The sequence below is a fragment of the Mus caroli genome, unplaced genomic scaffold, assembly GCF_978045245.1.
Source record: "Mus caroli unplaced genomic scaffold, Mus_caroli_1 scaffold_6, whole genome shotgun sequence".
In the NCBI taxonomy this organism is placed as follows: domain Eukaryota; kingdom Metazoa; phylum Chordata; class Mammalia; order Rodentia; family Muridae; genus Mus; species Mus caroli.
The window spans coordinates 41,642,868-41,658,386 of record NW_028227261.1 but is presented as its reverse complement, the minus strand read 5'-3'; the positions used below and the strand labels follow the sequence as shown (position 1 = coordinate 41,658,386).

The following is a 15,519-nucleotide window of genomic DNA, read 5'->3' as shown; positions in this document are numbered from 1 at the left end:
CAGTTTTAGATCGGTCAGGGGCCAAAGCTGATGAGGGTCAGCGAGGAGCTGGGCGTTGAGATACGGAAAAAGGAGAAACAGACACTCTGGTTTTGGAGAAGACAGGAGAAAGAATGAAGAAGGGAGGGTTGGTTGGAAATGGGTCGGGAGACACGGTGGTCTTAAGAGGCTAGACAACGGCCAAAGCCGCTGAACGAGCATCTGGGAGGCGGAGATCCGAGTCGGGTTGTTTGAAGGGAGCGGGAATCCCGAGGGGCCAGGGGTGGGGAACTGGCGGAACCCGCTGGGTCCCAGCGTGCGCGCTCAGCCCTCTCCTCTGCACATTCCTGGGCCATCCCAGCGCCGCAACCCGTCCCCGTTCCCTCCGGAGAAATTGCCAAATTAAAATGAATCATTTGGCCCATAATGGCCGAGGCGCTTATCGGGGGCGGGCGGGCCCGCGGCGGCTCCTTATCTCGGCGGCGCACACGGCCGGCGCTAACGAGGCCGCGGGCGGGAGCGGGATTAGAGCGCGCGGCGAGGCGCGGGCGGGGGCTGCCCAACATGGCCACGCACACCCCTAAGGCGCAAACCGTGAGCGTCCCGGCCTTCTTCCCAGGGCCGGGAGACAGCCGCCTCCCGTGGAATTGCCCGTCCGTTTCCTCCGTCTTTCCCCATGCGCACTCCAGCCTCGACTCCCTCTCCCCCGTCTCTTCCCGGGGGGCACTTTCCACGACGCCCCTCCGCTGCCCCTCCCGCCGGGGAGACTCTCTTCCTTCCTTCCCCTTTTCCCCTTGCGCAATAGACAGAAAAGCGCAAGGCGCTGGCGGCTTCCATTGCTTCTGGGCGGTGTGTGCGGGCGGCCGGGTTGAGAGTTGCTTGCGTGAGCGGCAGGCTGTGGTGGCTACTCCCCGCGTGGGCTTTTGGCGATAGGTCGTGTGCGGGAGTGTGAAACCCTGCGCTGTCTGGGTGTGGAGATTCCGACCTCTCTGCGTTTTATTCGTTGTATGTAAATTGCCCGTTTCTTTTCTCCACAAGGTCGGTCCGGTGTGTAGCAGTGTGTGGCCTTGGACAAAGTGTTAGGCTGGCTTCGTTATGCCAGGCGGGTGTGATCCCCACCCTGTGAGGTTGTGTGTCTGTGAGCGTTTGCGTGTGACTGATGTCGCTGTGTCATGTTGGACAGTATGCCGGTCTGCCTACACCGGCTTGTGGGACAGAGCTAGCTCGTGTTCATCTGCTTCCCTCCTCTGGGCCTGGACCATGTGTGGTCCTGTCCACCAAGAGTCCTATGCCTGTGTGCCTGTGTCCTTTAGAGGTGCGTTTGCAAATCGCTGGGGGCGGGAGTGGGGGGAGGGCGAGTGAGAGATCGCGGCGCTGGTGGGGGCGTCAGCATGGGGGCGGGGAGTGGGATTTCACATTTTATTCCAAATTATGATGTATTCGGGAGCCAGTGTTGGCTCGGATGGGCGGACAGAGCCCAGTGGGCGGCAGCTCTGTCCAGAGGCTGTCTGTGCCTTGGTGTTGCGGGGGTCCCCTGGTGTGTGCGTGGGGGAAATCTTCTAATCTGGAAGATGAGCCGCGCTCGCTGAGGCCAGCGTCTTCCCGCCCGCAGCGCCAGGCCTGGATTCGCGCTGCCCCTGGGTTTCGCCTATTTCTGGTCAGTTTCGCGGGTGCGTCCGCGGTGGTTGGGAGAGAGGCCGGGAAAGACAATGGGCACATTTTCCAGGTCTGGTGCCAGGGGTGGGGGGTCTGGTGCCTCGGGATCGTCCCGGGGAACATTTTCTCAGTCCCTTTCCCATCTCGGTCCAGTCAGACCCCCTAGCAGGTTAGCTGTCCTTGGAGTCCACTTACGTTGGAAGGACCGCTTCAGGGCCACCTTAGCTGGACAAGAAGGGTCGCGTTTTCCCCTTTTACTGCGATTGTTAATACCTTCGTCATCATCACCATCACCCTTAATACCCGCTTTTAATTAAAACAATCGAACAAAAAGCTCACCAGTTCTACCCTTTAGCTTCTTTGGAGGGAGAACAAAGCAGTCCTGTCCTGTCTTAGGCCCCTCCCTAGCTGCTTTTTTTTTTTTTTTTTTTTTTTTTTTTTTTTTTTCTAACTTGCCAGGTTTGGGGTAGGGAAAGAAAATGAAGAGATAGTCAGAATAAAGATTCACTCCATAAAACAAACATTAGCCTCAAGTAACACCGGGAACGAGTGTATACCCCGCGTCTCCCCTCCCCTCCTTCTCTGGATTAGAAAGGAGAAAGCCTCCCGCACTGAATTGAAAGCCAGGGAGGAGGCAGTTCTGAGCTTCCGCCAAAGCCGCAGAGGAGAGAAGGAAGCCTTCGCAATTAACCCAAGACTTCGATGTGCCATTGGACAGTGGACATCTCAGGCAAAACAATTAAAAAAAAAAAAGGAGGCGAAAAATAAAAGCAAACGAAATCCAGCTACCTCTCTTGGAAGTGGCGTCGGTCTGCTTTGGCCCGTCTTTCCTTTTGCTTTGTTTATCGCTGAGAAACAGTTTAAGAGGTGTAAGAGTTAACTCTTACCTTCTGCCAGTCAAAACCCCGAAAGTCGAAAATCTTTTTGCAAAGGTGGTGGAGGAAATGGTGAAATACCTTCCTTTATATCTCTGCATCCATTAGAAAGAAAACAAGGGACCCAGCTAAAACAGATAGAGCTCTCTCTCTCCCTTTCATCCCTGCAGGGAAATAGGATCTTTGGAAACGGGTTCTGCCTTGTCCTGGGCAGGAACTTGAAAGATGGGTCATGAGGAGAATGGGACCAGGGCTCCCAGGTTCTGACCCAGCAACCAGGGCCTGAAGATTCTTGGTTTTTTGTTTTTGTTTTTCCATCCCGTTCTCTCCACCCTCGTCAAATAGAGAATTACATCTTCGTGCTCTGGTGGCAACCTTAGCCTGGGCTAAGGTTGTGGGGCAACCCGCATAGAGACGTCCATGCTTAGAAAAAAAATTCGGCCATACTGAATTAGACAGATCCGTTAGAGGGTTCGAACATGTTCTGGGCAGCCTGCCGGAGAGGCTGTTGTTGTTGGACTAAGTAGTTATTCCTGATTGGTCAGGTGTAGGGTTCTTCTTCGTTTTCTTTTTTTAATTCGGGATGTGTTTGGGGGAGGGTGGGCTCCAAACACCTGCAAATTGGAGGCGGAAAGCCGTTTGCTATTCTTTGGGATGGCGGGGCACACGAGGTAATTCCCAGTTATTGACCCCCCATTTTCTCTCTCGCCCTCCCTCTTTCTCTCCACCCCCATCTTTCCTGGAAACTCGCTTTGGGCGCGGCAGACCGCGCAGGACCTCAGACTGCTGGTCTCTCAGCGAGAGCCGGGAAAACACAGCTTCGGGGTCCTACCTCGACCCCTCTCCAGCGGAGGAGTGGAGGTCCTAACCAGCCGAGTAGGTCTCTCTAAATATGCCCCAGGTTAGTTGCGGCCTGGAGTCTGGGGTGGGGTGGGTGGAGGAAGGGGGTAATGTCTGTGGAAACAACAGTATTCTGGGATGTGAACTGGGGCGGGGGCCGGGGGGGGGGGGATAGGACTCAGAACTGAGAAGATTGTAGGAGGTGGGGATGGGAGAACCAACCTAGACTAAGAGCCCGGGATCTGACTGCCACTAAGCTGCCTCAGGCCTCCAGCAGGGCTCTTTCCTTTTTCCGGCCTTGGATAAAACCAGCTGGTTGGATTATGTCCTCCAGGCCGCTCCCATGGTCCCGGTTCCGAGCACATTTCACAAGACCGGTAACTTTATTGTGGCTATATCCGGATGGCGCAGGAGCTCCAGGCACGAATAAAAGCGGCCAAGGCCACCTACTAAGGCCTAAGGCCTAAGAAGCTGTGCTGGAACGCATTTCTGCGGTGGCAGATATAGTGCATTGCTCACTGGCGGATTAGGTTTTGGTGCAGGCTTTGTGTTTCTCCACTGTGACTTGCGCATATGAGTGTGGAGGGATGGGAGGCCAGCCAAGTCTAAGGCCAACGCTATTTCTTTTAAAAATAAGTGGATTTAAAAAATCTCCAAGCCATGATTTGGGGCATTAGGAGTTGCTGGAGAAGATGCAGTGCCTCCCAGAAAGGAGCTTTCTGGTCCCCCTTTTCAGGCCTATTGTCACCTGCTGGCTTTGGGGCAACTGGAAGGTGAAGATGAGGTTGAGGCTGTAACCTGGGTCTCGGGAAGCACAAAGAGCTGGGATGGTCGAGTGCTCCAGTCTAGCCTGAGCCCCCTCCCTTTTCCATTCTCCCTTAATAAAAACAATTGCATAAAAGCTGTTAGTGTTAACCCCTGGGCTGGTGTGCGGGTAGGGGTGGGGGTGGGGTTGCGTGTGATCCGGATCTTAGGAGGTTTACCTGAGGTCCAGGAGCTGAGCATGGAGAATTCCACTGGAAGCCTTGAATATTTATAGCATCTGGAGGGTCAACTCATCTAGAATGTGTCCCCTTTGGCCATTGGGAACCTGCGTCAGTCATTGCAGCAGAATTGATCAGGGAGTCAGAGGGAAGCTCGGGCTCAGTTACTGTAGTGTATGTTGGTCATTGAGAAGCTGGGACTAAAGCAACTGGTCATTGAAAGCACACAGATGGTGTGCCTCAAGGTAGGAGGACAGCATCTCTGGCTTGTATATTCCACCAGAAGCTGGTTGATTTCTGATGCACTTCACTAGCAGGGAGGGAAGTCTGGATGGCTACTATACTTCTGGTTCATTTCCGGTGGTTGAGGTAGTCTCTGTATATAGACCTTTTGTCTCCACTCTAATTGTGAATTCAACCTCAGTGAAGCATCACAGACCCATATTGGCTTTGCAGCTTGTGTGTAACAAGTGTTGGGAGATTTGTTGTTTCCTGACTGGGCTAATCCCTGGACATCCAGTGTTGCCTGAATTGCAGTCCTTGGTCCCCAGTTTGTGTCTGGCTGTACACCTGAGTTTTGGAGAAGGATGAAGAAGGTCCAATTTCCTTTTCGTAAGAGGAGGGAATCAGTTTCCCAGATAACTCTGGTCCAGAGCAGCGTAGTGGCCAAACAGGTCCTCTATGTGTGCTCCATGTCGGTGGTTAGTGTCACATTTTTGTATTGATTTTCTGTTTTAAAACACCCCATTTTGGGCTAGTGAATTGACTCAGTGGGTAAGGCTGTTGCTGTGGATCCCGACAGCTTTAGTTTGACCCCCAAGACCCAGGTGAAAGGAAATCACTACTTCATGAAAATTGTCCTCTAACTTCAACATTTGTGACTGTGGCATATGTACCCTTATATACAAATAAATAAATGGTAAATGTAATAAAAATTACATTGCAACAAAATAACCCAATTATCTAATCCTGGGAGCAGCAATGTGATTTATAAAGCCTATTAAGGTGGTTATATACATGTCTATACTATGTGTATATGCACATAATAAACACACAAATTATATATATATATATATATATGTGTGTGTGTGTGTGTGTGTGTGTGTGTGTGTGTATTGAGGAGATAGGATCATGTGTATCCCAGGCTAACTTCAAACTTAGGATTCTTCAACCCCCTTCTCAAGGCTTCATTTATAAGCATGTGTCCTCACAACTGATGAGTTCATTGTATTTCTATTTTTAAAATTAAAACAACTCACAAGTACAATCCAACTTTGTGTGTCTGGCCTGTTGCTGGGTCAGATGCCATCTGAATGAAGCCAGGTGATGCAAGAACTCTCAAACTGGTGGGAAATAGAGTGGATATGCTCATCTGGGGAGTATGGTTGGAGTCTAGGAATTTTCTGGGCTCCAGGGTCTATGTGAGACAGTAAAACAGTGAGATCCAGGACTGGAGAGATGGCTCACTGGTTAAGAGCACTGACTGTTCTTCCAGAAGGTCCTGAGTTCAATTCCCAACAACCACATGGTGGCTCAGAACCATCTGTAATGGGATCTGATGCCCTCTCCTAGTGTGTCTGAAGGCAGCCACAGTGTGTGTAATAACACACACACATATATAATTTTATATATATTAAATCTATTTAAAAAACCCAGTGAGATCCGTGTATAGAGAATACCAAGGTGTATGGTGGTGGTGGTGGTGGTGGTGGTGGGGAATGGGACACTTCATTGGAATAATTCAAGGAAGAGCTTTCTTTATATTTTCTTCATCAGGAGGGGAGCCCAGATTCTAGTGACTTCCGGAGTACTTTCCCGAGTCTTAAGAGTCCAGCTGAGCAGAATGGGGTGGAGTGTGAAGGGTAGTAGGACCAGAATCCAGGATTAGCTTCAGTCCTTGACTCCCTTTTCTCATGATAGGGTAGCTACTTGCAGAATACAACGGTGTGTTTGCTTAGTGTAGGCAGCTTTCCTCTTGGCCGGGAATATTTCTGTCATCTGTGGTTGAACAGAGCAGAGTTCTTGCAGCTTCCACACCCCACTTCACCACCATAGTGTTTCTGGGTGTATATTTGCAGCGCATGTGTGTAGCAGTAGATCGGGAGAAGGTTCCTATAGCACTGGACAGATTCCCCGCCAAAACCAAAAGGGGGGCGGGAAGGACACGCTTGCTCGGGGGATTTGTTCCCTCCCCTTCCCCTGTGGCCTAAGAAGGAGGGACTGGGTGATCTTTCTCTTCTCTGTGCATTTCCTTCCTCCTTTTTCCCGTCGATTTTTGTCTCTCTGCCTGTATTCCTTTTCTCCCAAGGTTTCTGCCATCTTTCTCTAGCTCTATTCCTACCCTTGGACACTGTGCCTTCCGGGCTTGTCCCACCCTTTTCTTCCAATCTAGAGACACCCCCACATTGCTCCAGCTCCAGGCCCGCGGGCCCTTCACGCCAGCAGGGTTGGGGTGTGCGTCCACGTGGTGCTGAGTTTGTCCTGTCCGCTTTTCAGGTTTCAGTGCGTGATCTCCTCTCTGCCCCTTACCCTGTTACAGGATGACGGAGCGGCCGCCGAGCGAGGCGGCACGCAGTGACCCGCAACTAGAGGGACAGGACGCGGCCGAGGCCCGCATGGCCCCCCCGCACCTAGTCCTGCTCAACGGCGTCGCCAAGGAGACGAGCCGCGCAGCCCCGGCTGAGCCCCCCGTCATCGAGCTAGGCGCGCGCAGCGGCGCGGGGGGCGGCCCTGCCAGTGGGGGCGGTGCCGCGAGGGACTTAAAGGGCCGCGACGCAGTAGCAGCCGAAGCTCGCCTTCGGGTGCCCACCACCGAGCTGTGCAGACCTCCCGGACCCGCCCCGGCGCCCGCGCCCGCCTCGACTCCTGCAGAGCTGCCTGGAGACGGCCGCATGGTGCAGCTGAGCCCGCCCGCGCTGGCAGCCCCTGCCGGCCCCGGCCGAGCGCTGCTCTATAGCCTTAGCCAGCCGCTCGCCTCACTAGGCAGGTGAGCATCCCGGTCCCCTGCGGCGTTCTGGGTGCAGGCGAGGGTCGAGAGGAGGGGGTGGTGGCTTAAGATTCCAAGAGGAAAGAGCCTAGAGACCAGAGTCTCTCCCGCAACCCTCCCGCTAGTGGGAAAGGGTCCCCTGTGAGACAGACTGTCAGGAAGGACCGGTGGTCAGGGGGCGACAGTTGTGTAGAAACCGGGGGTGGTCGCCTGCACTTTTGAGGGTGCGGGCCTGTGGGTGAGTGTAAAAAGCCGCAGAGGTTGCTGACTACTGTTGATTAGGCTGGATTCTTTAATATGAGTTCTGGGCCAGTGTCTGAATGCCCCTCTGCAGCAGAGGTGAGGTTCGCCACAAAGGGTGAACTCTTTAGGAAGCTGCCCCGGTGGGTGGACAGGCTGGAGAGAAAGATCTAAGGCCGTTGCTGAGGGCAGCTCTTCTCAGCCTCTGCTAGGATGCAGTGAGCTACACTGTCATTCGCTCCTAATCCTTCTGTCCCTTACCATTGGTGTGAGAATCCTTGCTGGGCCCTGTGGTGAGGGAAGCTGATAGGCCAGCAGAGTGTAGGACAGGCAGTAGGAAAGAATTGTAGGACAACACAGGATGGTAGAGCAGTAGGGAGCGCTGTCAATGGTTGGTGAGTGGGAGGTGGGGGGTGGTGTCGATCTGTGATCAGAGAGTGATGGTCGGTGAGGTCTGAGGGGACAATGTGAGACCCTTTGTGGTGTGGGAGTTCTCTACTAGCACTTCCATCCATCACGTGTTGGCCTGTGTAGGTACTTGTCTCTGAGCAAAGGTCTACCAGGATTGAAGGAGATTGTGTGTGTGTGTGTGTGTGTGTGTGTGTGTGTGTGTACTTCAGCACAGGAATACGCCGCCCTGCCCCTCCCATTTATGTATTGTTCCATATATTCACCCTCTTCGCTTCTGTGAATGCATGCATACTCAATTCAGTCTGCATTTTAAGTGTGCAGGAGCAGGGGGTGCCTTAGCAGAAGGGGACTGCAGACACATAGGGAGAATCCATCTAAGGAGTCTTTTTGTCTTTAACCTCATTGTGATCTACCTTCTCTTTCCATAGTGGGTTCTTCGGGGAACCGGATGCCTTCCCCATGTTCACCAACAACAACCGGGTGAAGAGGAGGCCCTCCCCATATGAGATGGAGATTTCTGATGGTAAGTCTGCACCTGTCCCTTGTCCCTAGTTAGAACCATCTGTAGTGGAGAGCACAGAGGCAGTGAGGTGATCTCACAGAGTTGAAAATGCCGGCTTGGAACTCCAAACTGCCAGAAGTCTTCACCCTGGAGGTGAATTAGGACTGGCACTTAAGCCACACCTGTAGAGTCAGCCACGTGTAGTTCTCACTCTAGGCTTGCTCCCTGCACTTTGTCAAGTATCCAGGAAGGGTAGAAATATTTCATGTCCCCAGTGCCAATGACTGACCCACAGAAAGTCCCTCAACTGCATCTTGAATCCACTTTGGAATTTCTGACTATACTCGTGCCCATTAATTTTTTTTTTTGCCAGGTCTCTCTATTATGAGACCCCTCCATCCCTCTTCCAGTCTGGTCTGAGACCAAGAGCGGCTTATAGTGCCACAGGGGGAAAATACACACACACACACACACACACACACACACACCTAGGGGGACTCAGCATTCATTGAATATTCTTTGGCTTGGATGAGTGGAAATTTAGAGCCCTACCTACTCCCAAATTTAACTTGTTGGTGTCTGGGCAGGAGGGTGGTTTCTGCAGGCTGAGAGACTCTGGCCAAACCTGGGGATTCTAAGTGCTGTTGTCTGTCTGGGGCCCCAGTAGGAAGTGTGTTGAGGCGTGTAGAGAGCTGGGACCAAGGCTGGGAGCCTTTCGAGGGTGTATGTGTGGAACTTGGGCTTCTAAAGAAGATTCTAGAGAGGAAGGGGCTGGTTCTGACAATACAGAAGAGACACCAGGAACCACAACAACCCAGAGTACAGACAAAGAACCAAGAGGAAGGCTGGTGGGTGCTTCTGGATGAGAGCGGCTTCTCCAGCTCCTGGTCGGTTCTGCAGTAGATGCTTCTCACTCCTCTTTCTCTGCCTGTCAGAAAGCTGACAGGGAACAGTAAAGTTGTGTCCAGGCAACACCGAGATCTTGTCCACACAGGAGTTCTGGGACTCATCCACAGCTTGACTCTCAGTACCAACATACTGCTAACAGCCATTAGTCACCCCAAGGGTGTGAAATAAAGTGGCGAGGGCTATCATTGCTGCCATTTGCTGGACGCTTATTGCATGTATCAGATGACTTTTTTTTTTTTTTGTATCCTTGGTCTTTACGTAATTCTCAACACAAACCCACCAGGTTAATTTTGCTTCTATTTCACAGATGGAGAAATTGAATCAGAGAGGTTAAACAGACTGCTCAAAGCTGCAGAGCTAAGTCCTAGACCATAATTATAGGTCTTAGGCTTTGGAATAAGTTTTGATTTCCTCCCTTCCCTCTAGAGTCTGTCTGTCTGTCTCTTATTGTGACAATGATTCTAATGTGCCCTGTCCACTTAGGAGCTCTCATTAGCTCACAAGCATTAGCCATGATGCAAGACTGGTCCTTCGATGTCACTGTTGAATGACCCCCCTCTTTAGAGGTCTGGGGACACCAACGTGCTTTCTGTGCAGCAGCCCAGTGTAGGTCTGCCCAGTAGGTTTGTGACGTTTTCCCCAGCCTGGATCTTACCCTTTCAAAACTTCAGCAAACTGCAGGGAGAGCAAGGAATGAAACATGGAGTGTGGATATAGGCACATGCAAATGAGAAGAAGGGACCATCAGGAATCACATGTCTACTCGGTCACATAAGTCCCAGATTGAGCCATAAACTGACCAGTGTGGACTGAGATGGCCTCTTGGCCTGCCTGTTCCTTCTCCCTCCATTTACCCCTTCCCATGTTTCCAATCTGACCCCTAGACCCAGACATTACTAGAAGAGGGTAAGCGGGATCCTCAGACTAGGCTATTTCTTCTGTACATTGAACTTCCTGAAGGTTGTCATGAGGCCAGTGGCTTTGTGGTGGTAGGGAAGCGTTGACCTCAGCCCAGGGCTGGAGAACACTGGTGGAAGTGCTTGTGTTTCCCCTGCCTCTGAGACTCCTGGGTCGGAACCAAGCATCAGAGCTCAGCACACATTAGGTGCTGCACACAGTGTATTGGTGTCGCCCACTGCCTGGCAGTCTCGGTATCAGCGTGACAGTGATTATTTCTAAGGCAGTCCTTAGAATCCTTTTCTGAGGCATGGCTGTTTATGGTTGTCTATCTATTTTTTTTCCTGGGGTTGGGGGACCTAGAGGTCTTTCCTTTCTCTTCTGCTTTCTACCCTCCTCTCCTTTCTCCCACTTAAGAAACATATACTGCTTCTGTCATCCCTGGAACTGAATTTCCACCCTACTTACTATAGGAACCTATGAGATATCCTCTCCTCTTATGCCCACCACTCCACTCAGGCTTCTTCCCTTCCTGTGTCTGGATGGTTTTGCTTCAACCTGAAGTGCTGGTTTTTAAATAAATGCTGCTGCTGAGAAAAGTCTTTGTCAGCTACCTTAGCTAAGCATGGTAGTTTTGTTACATCATGTACTCACCAGCCTGCCTTTGGGTTGTGTTTTTCACTTGCTTGTTCCTTGTGCATCATCTCCCATCTCCATTAAAATGTAAACTCCATAAGGGTAAACACCCTGCCTGAGCCACGCACATCTTTAATCCCAGCATTTGGGAGGCAGAGGCAGGCAGATCTCTGTGTTTGAGGCCAGCCTGGTCTACAGAGTGAGTTCCAGGATAGCCAGGGCTACACAGAGAAACCCTGTCTTGAAAAAACAAAACAACCGGGACCTAGCAAACACATAAGTGGATGCTCACAGTCAGCTATTGAATGGATCACAGGGCCCCCAATAGAGGAGCTAGAGAAAGTACCCAAGGAGGTAAAGGGATCTTCAACCCTATAGGTCGAACAACATTATGAACTAACCAGTACCCCGGAGCTCTTGACTCTAGCTGCATATGTATCAAAAGATGGCCTAGTCGGCCATCACTGGAAAGAGAGGCCCATTGGACGTGCAAACTTTATATGCCCCAGTACAGGGGAACTCCAGGGCCAAAAAGTGGGAGTGGGTGGGTAGGGAGTGGGGGGCAGGGTATGGGGGTCTTTTGGGATAGCATTGGAAATGTAAATGAGGAAAATACCTAATAATATATATATATATAAAGAAAAAACAAAACAACAAAACGAGAGAGAGAGAGAAAGAGAGAGAGAGAGAGAGAGAGAGAGAGAGAGAGAGAGAGAGAGAGCTAATTGTTAGCAGGGGCAGGGGGTGGTGGTGGCAGGAAACTGGTGAACAGATAGTAACACTGCCTCATAGTTGGAGGTCTCTACCTGCCTCTAACCCACGTCCTTCTACCCTCAGGTCCTCACACCAAAGTAGTGCGGCGCATCTTTACCAACAGTCGGGAACGATGGCGGCAACAGAATGTGAATGGGGCATTTGCTGAGCTCAGAAAGCTGATCCCCACCCACCCACCAGACAAGAAACTAAGCAAGAATGAGATCCTCCGCCTTGCCATGAAGTACATCAATTTCCTGGCCAAGTTACTCAATGACCAGGAGGAGGAAGGCACCCAGCGTGCCAAGCCCGGCAAGGACCCCGTGGTGGGAGCTGGTGGGGGTGGGGCAGGGGGTGGCATCCCCCCTGAAGACCTTCTACAGGACGTGCTTTCCCCCAACTCCAGCTGTGGCAGCTCTCTGGATGGGGCAGCCAGCCCGGACAGTTACACAGAGGAGCCAACACCCAAGCACACTTCCCGCAGCCTCCATCCTGCCCTGCTGCCTGCTGCTGAGGGGGCTGGCCCCCGGTGATGCGTCTGGGGCTGCTCAGGGCCAGCAGGCAGGGACCTTTAGGGCCCTGGGTTGCTGGGCTTCAGGGCAGGTGGGATGAGAAGCAGGTCAATGGACTTATGTGAACTTCCCTTACAGTCTGAACTTTGGGAAGTCCCAACTGACCCTAGGCTGGCATTTCTGTTTCCTGCATGGAAACAGAAGAGGCAAACAGAGTGAAGTAGTAGGTACTTTTTCTGAAGATGGCACGGTCTTCTCCCTTTCCCAAGCCCAAAGATTTCCCCAATGATGAGGCTCAAGTGTCTAGTTTTGGTCTAGAGTTTGTGAGCCTTGTTTTGGACAAGATCTGGGGTTGTCACCTGTTACCTGAGGCATCCAGTTGGCCTCTGCCTTGCCTTTCTCCCATCCCGAGCTGGCTGGGTGGCTTTTGTGGCAGCTTCTGTTCAAATACATAGGTACCCAAGAGCTGACCATTTCTTGAGCCCCATCTTCACCCAGGTCCATGTTGATCCATCCAGCTTGCCAGCTGCTGTGGAGAGTCAAGCCTCGAGGTGCCTTCTTCAGGGCCTGGTTGGAAAAGATGGCCAGTAAACAGACAACCTGCTCTCAACCAGCTGGGGCAGAAAACCCAACAACCCCTTTTGCTCCAGGGAATCAGAGCTCTCTCCCCCACTGAGACTTGCCTTCCTATCCTGTGGCTGTGAGGACCAAGTCAGCAGCCTTGAGCATGCTTTGTTGGGCTGTGTGCAGGCACAGAAAGGGAAAGTGACAGTAGGGCAAGCAAAGCAAGAGTGTTTTGGGGCACTGGGTTTCAACTCCAGCGCATCCCTGTTTGTGCAGGAGAGCAAAGGATAGAGTGCTGGTGCATTGCATGTTGGTGCTGGGGCTGTGCAGCTCATAAAGCTTCCCCAGGAAGCCCGAAGGAAGCTTCCCATTGCAAGATGTCTGTTGGCTGATGGTGTGGATGTCCAAATGGAGGACAAACTGTCCTGTACTCTATTTAGGATTCTGCCTGACCAGTTGTTGGTTGGCAACTCTAGGCCATGATACCACCCAAGATGCAGCCTGATGCTAAGGCAAGGAGTCCAGTCAGAGGCAAGGCCCTGGCTGAGACCTGGGCATGCACCTTTGCTCAGCTTAACTTTAAGTTCTCTCCCCTCACACAACTGCAGGCCCTACGTGTGTGCATGGTAGGTTGGTTTAACATGAAACGAGTGCCCCCTCTAAAACTTGTACATGAAAGCTTTGTAAAGCAGACCCTTCTCCTCCATCTTTTAAAGACAGAACCCCTGAAAGTCATTTTGTAAAGTGGAGAATCCTTTTGTAGTATGGACAAATACCCCATTGTTTTTCCCCTGTGTCAATCCAGGCGGTGGGACCGATCTGTCCTAAAGCTAGGCCTGCCTATAATGAAGTTCAAGCTCATGACACAAAGTGCACAGAAGTCCTGTGTATCTGTTATTGTATTGGTGTCACTCAGTTCTCACTCACTCTCTGCCTTTGAGCTAGAGAGAAAATATCCAAAGGCCCCATCATGTAACATATGAGCCCATCACTTTTCTGTTGGAGTTTCAGCATGATGTTTCAGTTCACACCATGATGGAGCCTGAGTATAGACTTAGGCAGACAGAGACTGATCCCGTTCCTGCTCCCCTCCCCTTCCTATTAAGTACTGAAGGCCCCCAGGTAATGGGACAATGTGGTCAGCTACTAAGGCATTGTGATTCTTTGTCTCCTATCACATGAACATTAAGGGTGGTTCTTTCCCATTGCGTGGGAGTTAGTCCAAGGGGTCTGACCCGTGAGGAAATGGGTCCAAAGCTGTGTTTGCTTCTTAGTGGAATGAGTTGGGAATGAAAACTGTGGCTCTGTAGGTGGATTCTATGAGAGGGATCACACTTTTGTTGGGAGCCTAAGCTGCAGTTCCCTACATCAGCTTTGCAGCTTCACTGGGATAAATACGCTAGGCAGTGGTGTGGACGGACTGTGATCATAACATTGGAAGTCCAATGGGTCCCTAAAGACTGCTCTGGAGCACAGAGGGCCGGTGCAGCGAAGTGGGGGGGGGGCATTGCACACATGGGGTTCTGTGTTCTACACCCAGCGCAGACACAAAAGAAGCTTCATTACCCTTAGTACTGACCGTGCTGTGAGAGTTCAGGCCTGGGCAGTTGATGTGTTTGTGTCATTTGGATTATAAAATATTTTCCATTGAGTTATGTAGATGCTAATTTCTCAAGATTAATCTTAATTTCTCCCTGATTCCAAGGCAAGAAACAGGAGTGAGAAAGGGTGAGAGATTGCTAAAGTTTCTAAAGGGGCTGGGCAGGGAAGAGCCAGGGTTTTGGTCTTTGTAAGATCTAAGGAAGACCCTGAATTCTGTTCTCATGCTCCATACTCCATATCTTTCTTCCTCTGTCTCTTCCTTGCCCTTAAAGAAATTGCAGCGTTCCAAGAACAATATCTGTACAAAGGGGGAAATGTAAGCATGAGAAAACATTAAAAAAAAACAACAGTGATGAACAGAACCACAGAGAGAATCCCACCCTTCAAGAATAATTCATGTTTATTTGTGGTGGCAAATGACAAGATGGTACAACTTTTATCCTTTTCCAGAAACAAAAACCAAGGGCACAGCAACTAGAGTGAGCTGACAGCTTTTTTTGGCCTTTTGGGTGGGTCTAGCCGTACTTGGGATCCCAGTGGTACATGACCCTCTGCCGAAGGCTTGCCTCAGTCTGTGTACATAGCACGCCATGTCTGTGGGCAAGCCCAGCACTTTCCGTCAGTGTCGTACTGTATGTGATGAACTGTGTTGGTCTCTGTGTTTTTTTCTGCAGAAGAGGAGTAACTACTCCGGGTACCTTGATATTTGTACAGCCTAGAGGCCAACACTGTGGGCGTGTGACTCTTTATTGAAAAACAAAAACAAAAAAAAATACCAGTGTGGTGATGATAGTGTGTGTATATATATATAAGGTTATATGGGGAAGATTTCTAAATAAAAGTTTTACAAAGGGGCCTGGACTTTGTACTTGGACTTTGCCCCCTAGAGTCTGAGAATGGGAACATTAAAGGGAAAGGCTGACAGGGCTTGGCTCCACAGCTCTTAGGAAGTAGGATCTAGCTTCCAGTCTCAGCCTGTCGGGAGGAAGGAGGCTGCCCTCTGGGGGGTTTCCTTTCCCCCACCTTCTGCAAGGCTCCAAGGGCTTCAGTATCCTGTCCTTGTGTTTGCAGCCCTAGACAGCCTAGACCTCTCTGTGTAGGGTCAGCTTTCTCCTTGTTAGATCACTTTCCCAAGTTGGGACCATTGCTCCCAGTGAGAGCTTAGGACAGAAAA

The 15,519-nt window shown here is 51.2% G+C and overlaps 1 protein-coding gene across 1 annotated transcript; it reads left to right on the top strand.

Annotated features, from left to right (window-relative positions):
• The first annotated feature begins 920 nt into the window (after nucleotides 1-920).
• Tal1 (TAL bHLH transcription factor 1, erythroid differentiation factor) lies at nucleotides 921-15,193 on the top strand. The gene is made up of 5 exons (XM_029475727.2): nucleotides 921-1,294; nucleotides 3,276-3,411; nucleotides 6,873-7,319; nucleotides 8,399-8,493; nucleotides 11,752-15,193. The coding sequence occupies exons 3-5, from the start codon at nucleotides 6,874-6,876 to the stop codon at nucleotides 12,198-12,200; spliced, it is 990 nt and encodes a 329-aa protein (XP_029331587.1). The 5' UTR covers nucleotides 921-1,294; nucleotides 3,276-3,411; nucleotide 6,873; the 3' UTR covers nucleotides 12,201-15,193.
• Nucleotides 15,194-15,519: the final 326 nt, after the last annotated feature.

Bases quoted from the DNA above. Each gene is read 5' to 3' on its own strand.
- Tal1 (XM_029475727.2), top strand. From the start codon at position 6,874: ATGACGGAGCGGCCGCCGAGCGAGGCGGCACGCAGTGACCCGCAACTA. The intron at 7,320-8,398 runs GTGAGCATCCCG...CTCTTTCCATAG, and splicing joins CCGCTCGCCTCACTAGGCAG to TGGGTTCTTCGGGGAACCGG. The intron at 8,494-11,751 runs GTAAGTCTGCAC...TTCTACCCTCAG, and splicing joins TGAGATGGAGATTTCTGATG to GTCCTCACACCAAAGTAGTG.